The 17,621-nt window shown below is 41.6% G+C and overlaps 1 protein-coding gene across 1 annotated transcript in view; it reads right to left on the minus strand.

Annotated features, from left to right (window-relative positions):
• LOC124747733 (CAD protein) overlaps positions 1-17,621 on the minus strand; it is a 527,676-nt gene that overhangs the window by 379,642 nt on the left and 130,413 nt on the right. The window contains exons 2-6 of the mRNA XM_047248953.1: positions 13,458-13,596; positions 13,036-13,318; positions 12,604-12,917; positions 7,723-7,908; positions 7,209-7,587 (exon numbers count right to left, since the gene is read on the minus strand). Coding sequence (XP_047104909.1) covers positions 7,209-7,587; positions 7,723-7,908; positions 12,604-12,917; positions 13,036-13,318; positions 13,458-13,596 — 1,301 coding nt within the window. The remainder of the gene's footprint in view (positions 1-7,208; positions 7,588-7,722; positions 7,909-12,603; positions 12,918-13,035; positions 13,319-13,457; positions 13,597-17,621) is intronic.

The raw sequence follows: 17,621 nt of genomic DNA on the forward strand, positions 1-17,621 counted from the left end.
ATAATAATGATCGCAGGTCAGTTACAGGGATGCTGATCTCCAGAAGGGGTTTCCGTGAAGCCTGTTTGGCCAGCCTGTTGGCAAGTACATTTCCTGGGATTCTGACGTGGTCTGGGGTCCACATAAACACCATGGAATCACTGGACTGTACCAGGGCATAGATGGACTGCTGACGGTCACTACCAAAGGATGGCCGGGGGTAGCACTAGTCAATAAGTTTTAGACAGCTCAAGGAGTCAGTACAGAGAAGAAATGACTCACCGCGCCGCCAGCTCTGCAAACACTGAAGCCATCTAGCAAGGAGTGCTGTTCAATATGTCCTCCATGAACATACGTGAAGCCAACGTGACCATCATCCATCGAGCCATCAGCCATCGAGCCACCTACTTCATGGGCCCAGTACATGGCAAGAAACGAGAGGAAGTGACAGCAGAAAGCCACAGGGTTAAATAAGTCCTTAGGACCATGGGAAAGGACCAGGTGAAGCTTTGGCCTAGGTGTACATCTGGTAATGGCGAGGCCCCCATTTCAGACAGAACAGATCGGACATGAACAACAATTTTAAGTCCTGACCTGGACCTCTGATGTGGGAGATGAACTGCCATGGATGGGACAAGGAGATGGTAATTTGGATGCTCAGGAGAACTACCAATGTGTGCAACGTAACAGGTGAGCAGTTGTTTATGCCTAACGTTCAATGGAGGGACTCTGGCCTCCACCAGGATGCTGGTCACCAGACTCGTCCTAAAAGTTCCTCTTGCCAGTCTGATACCACAGAGGTACACTGGGTCGAGTAAACACAATACTGAGGGCACTGCCGAACAATAAACCCGACTCCCATAGTCAAGGTGGGATTGGACAAGGGCTCTGTAGAGCTGCAGCAGAATAGAGCAATCTGCACCCCAGTTGGTGTTGTTCAGGCAGCAGAGGGTGTTTAGGTGCTGCCAGCACTTCTGCTTCAGCCGACTAAGATGAGGGAGCCACATCAATCGGGTGTTGAAAACCAGTCCTAAGAATCGATATGTCTCCACTACAGTGAGTGGATCATCATTAAGGTAAAGTTCTGGTTCAGGATGAACGGTACGACGCAGTCAGATGTGCATGACAACTTCGCAGCTGAAAACTGGAAGCTGTGGGATACAGTCCATGACTGCACCTTGTGGATGGCTCTCTGTAGGCACTGCTCAGCAACACCAGTACTGGAGGAGCAGTACAAAATGCAGAAGTCAGCTGCATACAGAGAAGGTGAGACCGACGGCCCAACAGGTGCTGATAGACTTCAATGGCCACTAAAAATAGAGATACACTCAATACAGAGCCCTGCAGGACCCCATTCTCCTGGGTATGTGGGAACTATGGGAGGCATCAACTTGGACACAGAAAGTACGGAGCGATAGGAAATTTTGGATAAAAATTTGGAGCAGGTACCAGAGACCTCACTTATATAATGTGGCAAGGAAATGATGTCACCAGGTCATGTCTTAAAGTTTTGGTAAAGGCTCTTCGGATGACAGACTCAAGGAAAACTAGATGATCAGGGGTAGAGCGATCACTCTAGCATGGAGCCAGTAGGCTATTTGACTCCAGGACCCAACAACTGCTGACTTACCATATGTTCTAACAGCTTACAAAGAATGTTGGTGAGGCTGATGGGCCAATAGTTATGCTCATTAAATTGGTTTTTACTGGATTTGAGCACTGGAATGATTGTGCTCTCCCTCCATTGGGATGGAAAGACGCCATCGCACCAGATCCAGTTGATGATGAGGAGGAGATGTCACTTTTAGTCAGATGAGAGATGTTTAATCAACACCTGTTGGGGTCTGGTACCCACAAACACATCTGATCTTCATCCAGACTTGGGAAAGTGATGTATGGCACCCAATGGTTGAGACGTACCTCTCCCAACACTCCTGTTTCCATCTTTTTATAAGCTGGTGAACGCTGGCACGGAGCCGTTTAAAAGCTATTAGAAGCTCTACAGAAGGGTGCCTCTTATGTCATTGTAGAGCTTGCTGATGCCCTTTAATGGCCTCAGCGATTTCTGGCAACCACCAAGGTACTGACTTTCGCCAGGGCACCCTAAAGAACATTTTCCGATGCAGAAATGATCATTCTAGTGACCTGCTCAACTACCACTTCGATGGTACCATATAGGGGAGACAGCAGAGGTGAAAGCTTCCCAGTCTGCCTTGTTTAAAGCCCATCTTGGTAGATGGGCAATATTCTAGAACTGGTTATAAAAGTGATTCATAAGTAATCTCTTATTGACTGACTGCACCTTCCCAGTGTTCTACTAATAAACTGAAGTCTGCTTTACCCATGACTGAACCTATGTGATCATTTCATTTCATGTTCCCCAAAGTATTACACCCAGGTGTTTGTATGAGATGGGCGATTCCAACAGTGACTCATTGATATTATAGTCACAGATTACTAATTTTTTTTCCATTTTGTGAACTGCAAAAGTTTACATTTCTGAAGATATAGAGCAAGTTGTCAATCTCTGCACCATGTTGAAATCTTATCAAGGCCTGACTGAATATTTATGCAGCTTCTCTTGGATAGTACTTCATTATAGGTAACTCCATCATCTGCAAAAAAAAACCCTGATTTTACTATTAACATTGTCTGCAAGGTCATTAATATATAACATGAACAGTAAGGGTCCCCCAATTTTCCCTGGGGTACGCAGGGTAGCATATTAGGACCAATACTGTTCCTGATATACATCAATGACTTTCCCAGTAATGTTGCTACTCACCATATAGCAGAGATGCTGAGTTGTGATTGGCACAACAAAAAAGATTCATTAAAGAGGCATTTCTCACACACACACACACACACACACACACACACACACACACACACACACACTCACACACACACACACACACACACACACACACACACACACACACACACACACTCTCACACACACACACTCACACACACACACACTCACACACACGCACTCACACACACACACACACACACACACACACACACACACGCACACTCTCACACACACACACACGCACACACACACACACACACACGCACTCTCACACTCACACACACTCTCACACTCACACACACACACACACTCTCACACACGCACTCTCGACACACACACACACACACACACACACACACACACACACACACACACACACACACTCTCACACTCTCACACACTCACACACACACACACACACACACACACACACACAGAGCCAGTTTGGTTTCAGCTCTCTGACAAAGGCCTTAATGGCCGAAAGCTTTAATTGTGTGAATCTTTCTGTTGTGCCTAACGCGACTCAGCATCTCCGATATATGGTGAGTAGCAACTTTCCTTCTCTGGTATTGTTACATTCCATCCTGGATTTTCCATTGTTCGACTTTCCCAGTAGTGTTACTCATGGTGAAAAAAATCCTCTTTGCTGATGACAGCAATATTATAGTCACTGAGAAAACAAGAGAACTCCTTGCTGAGAAAGCAAATGAAACTCTCAATGAAGTTTATGATTGGTCAGTAAGCAATAATGTAACATTGAACATAAAGAAAACTAATGCCATGAATTTCAGTTTGAAGAGGAAAAGTGACAATGTTAAATTAAATGTAGATGGCACCTCTACATACTGTGTAGCTGTAACTAATGCAAAATTTCTAGGAATGAATACTGATTCTCAGTTGAAGTGGTGTGAATACACAAAGGTACTTGCAAACAGAATGTCATCAGCATGTTATGCCCTTACCATCCTATCATCAGTGTGTAACATGCAGTGTCTTTTAGTTACATATTATTCACATGTACACTCAATTCTTAACTAAGGCATCCTTTATTGGGGAACAAATGCACAAAATATGAACACAATTTTCAAACTCCAGAAAAGAGCCATAAGAATAATAACCAAAAATACTAGTCGAGCTCATTGTAAAGATCTGTTCAGAACACTAGGGATTTTAAGTGCTCCACATGAATACATTTACCATTCGGTTGTACACATCAAGAATAACATTGGTAATTACTGCACTAACAGCTCAGTCCGTGACCATGCAACAAGAGAGACTCAACTTACATTTACCAATAAAAAATAAACATAAAACTCAAAACAGCATTTTCTACGAAGGAATCAAACTGTACAATAAATTACCAGAAGAGATTAAAGAAATTGCAAAAATACACTTATTTAAAAAGGCAGCTAAAATAAACCTGTTATGCAAAAAATTTTATACATTGAAGGATTACTTAGCTAAAACAGAGTAGGGGTATGATAAAAAAATGTTATACAAATAAATAATCATACCAATAATGAATATAAAATATCCAACATTCCACATTACACCTTCACTTTATGTTTTTTCCCTTCCTTTCCTCCCCCCCCCCCCCCCCTCCCACACTTCCTTTTTTCCCTTCCTTTTTTACTTTCTAGAAATACTTACCCCAAGCTATGCATAGCACAATACTAATACCGCTTCCTCTTTCTGAGCTCAACATCTAACTCATTACGGAGGAATGCCGACTCAGTTTTTCAGGATAGCAATTGGAAGTTGAGGTACAGAAAATGACCTAGTATGTGTATGTGTGTGTGTGTCCGTCCATCTCACACTACAGTAAATAGAAATAGTGAAGCTCCAGACAGAAGTGTGCCTTCAGAGAACAGTTAAATAGCAATCAGTATTAGTATTAACTGCTGAAGAAAAATCTAGCTACTGATAATACTAATAGGGGCTCGTAATATTTTAGTAGCATTAGAAATATTGTCATTATGCTGTTGTGAGAGAATTGATAGTAGTAAGTATTAAGATAACTTCAGAATTAATCAAGGTAATTTGGAATAACAGATACCGAGGACTCTTTTTTCACACCACCACCACCACCACCACCACCACCACCACCACCACCAATTTCTTACCTTTTTTCCCTCTCCAACCATCTCGCCTTGGCTTTCTTGTGCTTCCTATTTATGAGGGTTGGAACTTCAGTAGTGGCAACTATTTATTTACAGCTCATAGAAAATAGACACGTATTTCAAAGTTTTACTGACCTTCAAAGTAGTCACAAGCATTGTGTATAACCTGTCGCCATCAATACGGAAATCATAGGATACTCTTAGCAGTGCCAGTTGTGTTGACAGTTCAAGCAGCATGGTCTATTGCCCGACAAATTTTTAGCAGTTCTGAAGCGAATGCAGTGAAGTGCTTCCTTCAGTTTAGAAATTGTTACGAGAGCTTAAGTCAGGAGAGTGCAGTAGGTGGTATAGCACTTAGCAGCCCTATAAGTCAAAGCTTGCACTGTACGTGCCTGAGCTTTGTCCTGCAAAATGATGGTCAGGTCCTGCAGAAAGTGTCATCACTTCTGTCTCTAAGCTGATCGTAGGTTGTGTACCAAAAATGAAGAGCATAGAGACAAAAGTGGTGACACTTCCTGCAGGACCTGACCATCACTTTGCAGGACAACGCTCAAGCACATACAGTGCAAGCTGTTACCGATTTGTAAGACTGATGGGGCTGCTAAGTGCTATACCACCTACTGCACTCCCCCGACTTAAGCCCTCGTGAGTTCAACTTTATTTCTAAACTGAAGGAAACACTTCACGGCATTCACTTTAGAACAGCTACAAATTTGTCGGGCAATAGACCGTGCCACTCGAACTGTCAACACAACTGACACTGGTAAGAGTACCGTAAGACTTCCACATCGCTGGCAACTGGTTATACACAATGCTGGTGACTACTTTGAAGGTCAATAAAACTTTGAAACAGGTATCTATTTTGTATGAGCTGTAAATAAATAATTGCCACTATTAAAGTTTCAGCCCTCATTTCATTCCCTACTGCATTCCTGTACTACCTTTATCATATTTTTAGATACGTCTCATCGATCAATTTAAGTATTTCTTGTGTTAGCCAAGGTTTCTTCACACTTACCTGACTTGTACCTATGTCTGTCCAACTTTTGTGATTGCCCTTTCAAAGAGATGTCCACTCCTCTTCAACTGAAATGCCTATTGTGGTTTCCATTATTACAGTACTTAGAGCCTCAGAGAACTTATAAGGCATTTCATCATACTTCAGCATTCAGTATACCATTTCTTTGCACACTGATTCTCCTGGATGAGGCTTTTGACTTTCAGCGTACTTTTTGTAATTGCTAAATTGTGATCCGAGTCTGTATCTGCTCCTGGGTATATCTTACAATCCAGTATCAAATTCAGAAATTTCTGAATGACCATGAGGCATCCTAGCTGGAGTCTTACCACATCTCCAGGCCTTTTGCAAACATACCACTTCCTCTTGTGGTTTTTGGACAGAGTATTCGCTATTACTGGCTTAAATTTATTGCAGACCTCAATTAGTGTGTCTTCCATCTCATTAAGTCTTCCTTGTATTCCTTCCCCTACTACTGTGTTCCAATTCCCCATGGTAAAGAGTCACTATGTAGCACAAAAGTCAGACTACATATGTGAGGTCCCGCCACCCACTAATTCTAGAATGTTTGTCACTGAACAACACAGACACAGCTTAGTTTCCAATAATCATTGCCTTACTGTATTAAAATCTGAATATACAATCGAGCTTTTAATAGACTAGTTAGTGATGACCAAATTTTGATAGAGAGAGAGAGAGAGAGAGAGAGAGAGAGAGAGAGAGAGAGAGAGAGAGAGTGTGTATAATTATGTCATACTGATTATCAGACTCATATTTCAAGTGACTGTTAACGTTAACATTTTCCTGGGTGCTTGATCAACATTTCCACCCACTTTACAATTATTTAACATTTCTACTACAGTCAGGCTTATTCTGCAAGGCCACTATACTGTTGTCAGTATCATATGCACCATTTCCTCACCTCTTACATTGTTTCACTTAGTTTCATTGCTTATTTCATACAGTTACCTTACATTACCTTTAAATTTCGACTACTTGTCATCACAGTAAAATGATCTAAACTCTTTACATTTCTCTCTTCATCCATTTCATTACAGAATTCCTAACTTGAACTTCATGTCTCGCATGACTCTGATAATAGAGCTCACTGATGAATCCCATTTCTGATCTCCTTGCCTAAAGTTTATTCTCACACAAGATGGCTTTATCATTTCAGTTACAGCTATCCACACATACTAAACAAATAATTCTTGTCTATCACAATTTTTTGTCATTTACAGTAACAAACATCACATATAGAAACGTATCTTACCTGTTCCACATATTCTGGTGTTAATGGTAAGAAGTAAACCTTATCTGCCAGACCTTTTGATGTCTGCACTGTAGCAATGTTAGGATTTATTAGCACAGTCTGTATGCCTTCTTCTTTGAGTGCTTTTATTGCCTGTGAGCCTGAATAATCAAATTCACCGGCTTGTCCAATAGACAAACCACCTGATCCAAGAATAAGCACTTTTCTAGGGTGCAATACAGATGGTGCAGTTGTAATATGACGCCGTAGCTGCTGAGACAGAATGCCTTTTAAATCTGGTGCACCACCATCTTTACAAATCTTCACCGCTTCTAGAAAAGCATCAAAAAGGCACTCCAAATCTTGTGGTCCTGGGCTGTGCTCAGGGTGGAATTGTACACTGAAAATATGCAACATTTGATAAAACAATGTTTTGATCTGGAAAATATTGTCATGTGCTGAAAGGATGTAAGATAAAAATTATTAATTTGTGGCAGCATTTTTTAAAATGTTATCCAGTGTTTTTGTTGCATACCTAAAGAATGGGAGCGATTCATGAATTAGACCTTCATTTGTATTATCATTTGTATTTGTGAACAGTGGAAGCCATCCCTCCGCAAGATTTTCCACATTTATTGCAAATCCATGATTCTGTGAAGTCATAAAGCATAAACCTGTTCCATGATGTGTACAAGGCTGGTTGTGTCCCCTGTTCCCATACCTGAAAATGGAATTTTTTTTTACAGTGACAATTTACAGAATGCTTGTCTACATGTAACTTTTTGCAAATTGAAAAATTACAATGAAACACTTTTCTCAAACAGTGACATAGCATACAAATTCATTGATTCTTTGAAACAACAATTTTCACAACACTGATTTTTGCACTTCTTCAAACTATAGTCTATGTAACCTTTATTCAGGTCATACTTATGTCTCCACTCCCCACGGCACATTATGGTGTAGGACAGAGGGTACTTCGTATAATCGTCTACTACTGTCACTTTCCCCCTTTTCTATCACAGTCTTGAATGGTCCACAGGAAGGATGATTGTTGATAAACCTAAATGAGAGCACAAATCTCTGTAATTCTGTCTTCGTTGCCTTTTGCAAGATAACTGGAAGAGGGAGTAATATACTGATTGACTCTTCTAGGAATGTATCCCCTTGGAATTTTAAGAGTAAATAAATCACACTGTGATGCAGTGTGCCTCTCTTGCAGTGTCTGATACTGGGATTGGCTGAGGATCTCTGTGACACTTTCACATTTACTACATAAATGCACTGCTCTTCTTTCAGTGTTGTCTATTTCCTCTACCAGTCCTGGTATGGATCCCACACAAGCAATACTTAGCTACTGCTCTTATGATATTTTTTTAAGTTACCTCTTTTCGTAGATCAATTACACTTTCCGAGGTTCTTCCAATGAAACTCAGTGCAACATCTGTCTTACCTGTGATTAGATTTACATAGTTGTACCACTTGCAATCATTCTATATGCATACTCTAAACTAGTTTATGTTTGTGATTGCAGCCAGTGATGTTTCTGTGATTGACTATTTATGTGCAAAATGAAACATCTGATTACAATGAGGGTCAACTGCCAATCCCCGCACTAAGCATTGATCCTCTGCATGTCTTCCTGCATTTTGCCACAATTTTCTAGCATTGCAAATTCCATGGATATAACAGCATCATCCACCGAAAGCTTCATGCAACTTCTGACATCCACTATGTCATTTCTATACAGTGTTGTAGGGGCTGCCCTCTGTCGAGGTGGAAACCCCTACTAATCCATCACATTGCAGACTGAGGACCTGTGAAGTGTCATTAGATGCAATAAAGTAACATTCAAAGTTTCTCCATTTATTACGGAGAATACATATCATTGCTGCTTCTCCCACGGTGACTGGTGCCTATGTAATGCAGAGTAGGAACCACTGAATTCAGTAGTGGACTCATGGCTGCCAAAGACACTACATCAGCTTTTAGTGGAGGTTTATGACACCCTGATGCAGTGGTTCTGCTGCCCGCTAGCAAGCTAGGCATGCGCTGGTCAGTAGTTTGGCATGGAGATATCAGTGCCTACACCATTTTGCGGAATACTCAATCCCTCCCAGATTACTGCTCGTGTTGTCCTCTCAAATGGAGTGCAATGTCGTATGCAATGTAGTTGCACTGAACAATGAACCTGGCACAACAGTATGGTAGGCCTCCAGACCCATGGAGTTGTGTCTGTAGACCCTCTGATTATCCTTAAGGGTTGACTGCTGTGCTAATGGCAGTACTGATGGATTCTCAAGCATGGCTTCTGAATGCTGATCATCTCTTAGGCCAGCAAGAGCAAGACCAGCACTAGAACAACCTCTCTCAAATTATTTTACCATACCATAACCAAGAATTGAGTGTAAACAACACGAATGCGATCAATCCAACTGATCGAGTGCCGAAAGTTAGTGGTGATGGACTGTTTACGTCACTGAGGAGAGGCTCTGCTCTAGTTGTCATTTATAATGAGTGAATTGAGTTTGCTCTTTCATAGTCATCAGTGGTCTTCAGTTTTGCTACATATTCTTAACAGATTTGTTACAGGGTCTTTACTGTTTAGTCAAATTCCTGCTTGGCGTTGTTGCATCCTATCTAGTGTCGCTCATGTTATGTTATGGGAGTAATGAAGGCGATTCATTCTGCACTGTTGTGACCATTTTCTGTTGGGTTGCTTACAGTCTCTCAAGAGTGTTGAGATGGCTGTCTTCCTGACCCAGTAATGGTGATGAAATGTCTAAGCTTCCCAGCTGGTGATATATCTGCATGACTGAGTAATGCCAGCTGTTCAAACTTAGAAAAAGTTTTGCTCTCACGTTTCATTACTAATTTTGTCACGTAACAGTACACTATGAAAATTAATGGTCCTGTAACACTGTCTTTGAGTATTTGGGTCTTAATATTTCTCTCCATTAAGAATGATATGCTGTGTTCTGTTTGCCAGGGACTCTTCAACCCCAGCATATATCCAGTTTAATACACTGTACAGTCGTATTTTGTTCATTAGCTGGCAGTGTGGAACTGTATCAAATGCCTTCTCAAAGTCAATAAACAGTATCAATGTGTGCTATGGAACCTACTGGTTTCCGAATCTCACAGGCAGAGTGATGATTTGAAGAAGGAACTACATTATGATCACCCTCAGTTAAATAACTTTGAAGTAAGATGTTTAGTATTTCAGCATCCACTTGGATGCCATTACTGTCTCTGAGTGTCCACACGGCTGGCTTTGATCCATTTATTGATACAACATTAGGTGAGAACTTCAATAATTTGTCAGATCGGTAGATAGAATCTTACTTTCAAAATTATTGAATGATTCACTCATGGTTTCTCCTTGTGTTTCATTTGTCTTTGTCCAGATTTTGTCTGTCTGCGATGCTTTTGCGACTTAAATCAGCAATGAAGCTCTCTTTGCTTTCAGAACAGTTTTCTAACACTGCTGTTAAATTAGGGCAGGTGTTTCATACTATTCACAGCTATGCACAGCATATAGTTATCTAAGGCATATTGCACAATATTGTTCAACTTTGCCCATTCATGCTCAACATTTTCAGTTCTGGAAACGCATTTTCCATGTCAACCACTGAAGTAATCCGAATGTGTTTTGTTGCTCCTAGCAAGCAGAAGTAAGTTCCCCTTTCTTTTCATTCCTGTTTGCAACCATATTTAGTGACGTTGTTGTCCTAGTAAGCGGAAAGAATTTCTTACATTTCTTTACATTCCCGTTTGCAACCATATTTAGTAATGCTGTAACAGCCTTACAATCACAGATCCCCTGTTCTACAACCACTGAGTCCACGAGTTTAGGCCTGCTGACAACCAGCAGAACTGATGTTACTATTATGATTCTGTTCTCTGATTAATGTTCAAGGTAAGTTTTGGATAATGTATTTAGTACAAATTCATATTGCCTGCTTGAATCAGTTTGTAGTTTTTCTAAGCTGGAATCTCCCCCTAATATTATTATTACATAACCATGAACTGTGTATGTGCAGTCTTGTCCCAATACTAGCTCGAATATTCCACCACTACTGCTCATGAGCTGGGTGGGGGTCGACTATAGAAGCACTATTATCATGTTTGAGCCACCTTCATATTTGTAATCTATTCTAACCTCACTAGATGTTATCATATTATTTACAGCTCTAAACACACCTCCACCACCAGCATTCAACCTGACTTTAAGCCTTCCACTTGGCTCCAAACCAGAGTACCGTATTTGGTTCTGGAGCTGCTGCTGCGAAACTTCTGCTCTGCCTCCACTCCACTAAGGAAGCTAGCTGTCTTCAATAAAGCAGCCAGCTGCCTGGATGAACTAAGGATGGCCTCAGAACCCAGGCAGAGCCATCATTTGTGCCAATGTGAACAAGTGCATTTAGTCACTGCCAGCAGTGTCTCCTCTATGTACCTGATGTGAAACCTTGGCAATCAGAGACAGTGGATACTAGCATTTCTTCCCAATTTGCCTGTTATTTGCATGTGGTCTCCATCACATACCTTGCATTGGTACTCTGAATGACCAAGAACCCCATCTGCTGTGCTTGTCCAGACCTCATCAGGCTGGTGTGGGAGAATCTGAGGGTGTTGTGACATCAGGGATACCAGATGACACTTAGGCTCCAGAGATTCCAACATCCTGAAGCCTATCTAAAGAGGCCAACACAGCTTCCAGCTCTTTCTGGACAGTGGCCAATCCCCCTGCATCCACACTTAGCAGCCTGTTCCTATCTGTACTTTATCAATGGATGCCTGTACCACAGTGAACATAAAACTTACCCATGCAGCCACTAGATGCAGTCTAAGTACTGTTGCTACATTTCTTCTGATGATCACTACGCTATAAAGATAAATCTTGCAACACAAATGCTCAAAAAACACAGAAGTGTTAGAATGTGTTAACTGACTAGTCAACACAGTTAAATACACGTGTACTATTCACTTCTTCACAGAAGAACTTTAGAACAACAAATCACTCACTCACTCATTCACTTACATTTGGAGGAGGAAGGGGAGTGTAGCAGCTGAATGTCTCATACTCTTCCCCTTCTTGGCTACACTATTATTAATACGCATCTCTGTAGAGTTGAAAAAATTATTCATACAACTAAAGAAGCCTTTTAACAATAAATAATATTTCACGTTATTGTTTCATTACAAATGGTCTACCATTTGTCACTCTCAGCAAATTGTTCAGTGAAGTGTCATCTTTATGGAAAGTAGCAAGACATAATTCAGTCAAACAAGATCAACTCACATTATATTTGTTTAATAACTTAATTTTCTCAATAAGTACACTACTGTCACTCAAACAGAATGCACATCACTGGACTAATATTTGTTTATGACATTGAAAAATATTAAAACTTACTTCATTTTGTATGCTTTGCATCCTGCAGCAAGTGATAACAGCTGGTGACCCAAGCAGATACCAAAGATTGGCTTTATTTTATCCTGCTTCATTATCTTCTGTATGTTTTCTATGGTTTCTTTGCACATTTCTGGATCTCCTGGTCCATTGCTTAGGAAAAGACCATCATATTTCTCAACATCAAGTGGATGGTTCCATGGAACTAAATCCACCCTGACTCCTCTCTTTAACAGACACCTTAATTGATTGTATTTTAAACCACAATCCACAGCACATATTGTCACTGGTGCTGAAGCACTGAAGGTCATTACTTTCTGTAAAAGACAAACACTGCTGCCAAATAAGAATATTAATACATATACAGTATGCTACATGTACAAGGCATTTGATTTACTGACAACAATGATGTAACACACAAATAGTTCATAGTACCTCAATAGAAACCTCATTCACAAGGTTTCTTTTATTGGGATCCTCAAACAACACAGCCGAAGGAACAGAGGACTGTGGCACTCCCATCACAATCTTTCCTAAAAGTGATCCTTTTTCTCTAATCTTTTTGGTCAATTCTCTTGTATCAATGCCACAAATGCCAGGCACTCCATGCTCATGCATCCACTGTGATAGTGTCCTAACTTGACGCCAATGGCTGGGAGTTTCACAGAGCTCTCCAACAACCAATCCTGTTGCCCATATACGTCTCGACTCAAACCACCTGCAGATATGAGACTGTGAGGACAGGTAACATGAAAACTTAACTGATACATTATGTTTGTAGGTATATAAAAATATTTAAAATTTCTAAAATATAAGTAACTGCAATCTCTATCGTTACAGTTTTATCTCTCACTTACTGGGGAAGATCAAATTCATCTTTACTCTCATCTGTTACTCCATAGTTGCCAATCAAAGGATATGTAAGAACTAGGATTTGCGCATGGTATGATGGATCTGTAAGGGATTCCTGGTATCCAACCATTCCAGTCTGAAACACTAAGAAGACAATTTAAAGCTATTATTAGTGAGGTTTCATAACATCAAATAATAAATTCAAAGTAAGTTTAGATTTTTCCACTTATGGAGGAAGGATACATGAGTGTATAATTTTTATAATCATTTCTTGTTTAAAAGCGTAAAAAATAGTAACTTAAGAGAATAATTCTGCTCTATCACACTTATCTTGGCTGAGCCAAATTGTTTTCTTAAACTGTTAAATTACAGCTGTGGTCTTTCTTCCATTATCTATGGATGAAATTAAAATACAGAAGTGGAACTACTGCTACTAACTAATTACTACTAAAGTAACTAAGAAAGACAGGGAAATGTCCAGAATTTTATTAACTTCTTAAATGAGTGTTACAACAGAAACTGAACAACTCAGTATTACTTTGACTTTTAGTTGATAGTTGGTCAATTGGGGAGGGGGAGAGCAAACAGCAAGGTCATCAGTCTCCTATCCTAAGGTGGCAGAAAGCATGGCAGGAACAATACAAACAGCACAGCCCAGGCAAGAAGAAAGGAAAATAGGCAAACAAAGAGGGACAATAATAAATTTTATATAACCAGTTATGCTGCTGTGGATATTATTTTTTTATTTGAACTATATGCATATTTCAGCTGTACACCCATCATCAGGTTATGTTTTCAAGTCCTGACTTCCATGCAATATTGTAGATTCTGTTGCTGTCTATTTGTTTACTGGCTATATTGTTACGGTGTTACTTTTGTAGTAATCAGCTGTGTGTTTCAGTATGTTCTGATGCTTCACTAATAATGGTCAGAAATAAACTTAACAACCAGCTGAAATTTCATGACAGTAATTACGTCAGATGATCAGCGATATCATCTGAAATAGTTGCTGTCACGAAATTTCATCTGGATATTAAGTTTATTTCTGGCCTTTATGAATGAAGTGTTGGAACATGCTGGAACACACAACTGATTGCTTCTAAAATAACAACAAAACAATATAGTTAGTAAACAAATAGACAGGAACAGAATCAATGATACTGCATGGAAGCGAGGACTTGCAAACAACCTGATGATTGCTACATAGCTGAAATAGACCTATAGTCCAAGTAAAACAATACCCATAGCAGTGTAACTGGTTATATAAAATTTATTATGTCGTTGGAAGATGTGTTCTGCAGTAGGCCCCAAGGATTACAAAGAGGTAACAGGAATGTCAGGGCAGCAGGAAGAGGAAAGAACAGGAGAGGATGGAGGGAATCGGGGAGAACAGTGTGCCCCAGAAATGCTTGGCACGGTAGGGCAGCAGCAATGCCATTGGCTCATCCCAGTTCCCACACCATATCATGATCAAGAGAACCAAGCTGATGTAGAGGCAGGACCAAAGCCTCCATAACAAACACCAATGCTAACTGAAGAACTCCAATACCAGAGGGAAATTCAAGAACTTAAACTTGAGAGGGCAAACCAGTTTCACGAAGAAAACCAAGAACAGATGTAACCATGTATGGGTTGTCTGCTACACCCAGGACAAGGAAGGTGGAGGGCATATTTAGTGCGAAGGGCCAAAAGGTGGGGGTAGTCTAGTAAAATGTGAACCACCATGTGCAGGGATGGGGGGCTTCAACTACAGAATGGAGGGGGGGGGGGGCCTCATTGTGGAGTATGGGCCAATCTAATATGGCTGATACGAAGATTCCCATAGGGAGAGGTGGAGGGAAGAATGCCACATAGTAGGAGTCTCTGTGATTGTGTTACAGTGGGGTAGCCTCCCAAGAGTTGGCCCATGACTAAGGAAAAATGGATTTGCTGTGAAGCCACAAATCCACACCCAACAGTATCACAGGGAATGGGGGGTAGATGGCTCCTCTCCCAGCCCGACGATCAGCAAGTTAATTACCCGGGACACCTACGTGGCCGGGAACCCACAGGAAATCAACGTAACAAGCAGCATTGCCAAAATTGGTGAGAAGATTATGGATAGCAGAGACCAAGGGGCAGTGGGAAACACAGTGAGCGATAGCCTGAAGGCCACTCATTGAGTCTATACACAAAAAAACTTGAGTCAGGGAGGACTGTTTAATAAAACAGAGGCCACCATAGATGGCCATCAATTCTGCAGTAAATACCCCAAACTTGGCAAGCAAGAGATGGTGTTTGATGGCAACAGAGGACGTGAAGGCATATCCCAAATAATTGTGGATTTAAAGCCATCAGTGTAAGAAACAATAGCATCCTGAAATTCCTGTGAGTGTGTTCAGTTAAAGAATGGAATGCCATGGGGGCAATGTAGGGTTTTGGACCCCGAAGAGATCCATATGAATCCAAGACTGAGAAACAACTAATCAGTGGAGGGGGGAGGGGGCAGAGGAGAGGATGGTTGGGAGAAGAGGACAAGGAGGGGAGATGGAAATCACAGTCGAGAGAAGCGAGGCAGAATCCACCCATTAAACCCTCTCGAGTCCGAAGCTTTGAAAATAACAGAATAGGAGGGATGATCAGGGGAAGGGCGGATAGTGACAGCATAGGAACTGGGACCTCTGAACCAAAAGGGGAGGGATCCCAGCATCATCTGGAAGACTGTCAACAGGTCTAGTTTGAAAGGCAATGGTGGCTAGATCGATGAAGATGGTGAAGCAGGTCAAAGAAGAGCGGTGTGGAAGGGTCAGCGGAACCATAAACCTGAAATCCATAATCAAGACGAGACAGGAGTAATGCCCAGTAAAGGCAAAAAAGGGACAAATGATCTGCACTCCAAGAGGTGTGGGCAAGGAAGCTAAGAACATTGAGTTTACAAAAACATTCAACCTTCAGGTGACTGATACAGGACAACCAGTTAGGGGAGGGGGGGGCAAAAGATCAAAGGCAAACAAAGTGCCACATGTGACACTGTAATTGGTAGGGAAACCATCATTAAGGAGACACAGGTGTTGGTCTGCAAGAAACTTATCAATGAGGAGCCCCCAATTAGATGAAAAAGCACTGCTCCACAAAGGTTGATGGGCACTAAAATCCCCAAGGAGGAGGGAGGGAGGGGAGAGTTGCTGAAGGAGGTCAGTTAGGGCACCAGGTGAAGGTGGCCTGTCAGGAAGGAGATGGAGATTGCCAACCACCACTGGGTTAACACCCATCACCAAAAAATATGGGATGACTTCCCTAAATAAGAGGTCAGGTTCAGGTTGCGAGGATGATGGATGATGTCAACATCTCTGGGGGCAGTGGAGGGGCCTTGTCCTGGGACTACTCCCACTCCTCCTCCTCCTCCTCCTCCTCCTCCTCCTCCTCCTCCTCGAGCAGACTTCAAGATCCAGAACTGAAAGGCAGCAGGTACCTTGGGGTGTACAGACTGAGTTCCATGGCCAAGTTGTGGTAGCAGGCCTCTGCCCTGAGAGATGGCAAGGAGGAGGGGTCCTGAGAGTGAATCCTCACCACCAGTGGGTGCGGAAGAAGAGGGACACTTTATCTGGAGATGAGGAGCAGCACCCTGAGGGGAGGGCTTGGGAACTGCAGGGGAGGAGGATGGGTCTGGTGTAAGGAAGAGGGAGGAGGGGAAAAGCAAGTAACAGAGGAAAAGGTAGGAGTTACTGACACAGAGTGAAGTCTGCTATATTTCTGACAAGACACAGTCAAAAATCAAACAATGGAAAATCCAGGATGGAATGTAACAATATTACGACAAAGTAAGTTGCTAGTCACTGTATAGTGGAGATGCCGAGTCGCCGATAGGGAGGGGGGGATTAAAACTTTTTGTCTTTGGCAAACATGTGTGTGTGTGTGTGTGTGTGTGTGTGTGTGTGTGTGTGTGTGTGTGTGTGTGTGTGTGTGTGTTTGGTGACGAAGGCCAAAGGTCAAAAGCTTCAGTTCTTTGTTGTGCCTATCTGCGACTCAGCATCTCTGCTATATGGTGAGTAGCAACTTTCCCCCTCATAATATTGTTCACAAGACTCTGTGTAAGATTAACAATCCAGGTACTTATACTTCTGTATCTTCTTTTCCTTCTTATATGCCATGCAATCTGGTGAGCAGAGAGAGTGATGGTCATGACAATT

This window comes from Schistocerca piceifrons, chromosome 1 (genome assembly GCF_021461385.2).
Source record: "Schistocerca piceifrons isolate TAMUIC-IGC-003096 chromosome 1, iqSchPice1.1, whole genome shotgun sequence".
NCBI classification, from domain to species: Eukaryota; Metazoa; Arthropoda; class Insecta; order Orthoptera; family Acrididae; genus Schistocerca; species Schistocerca piceifrons.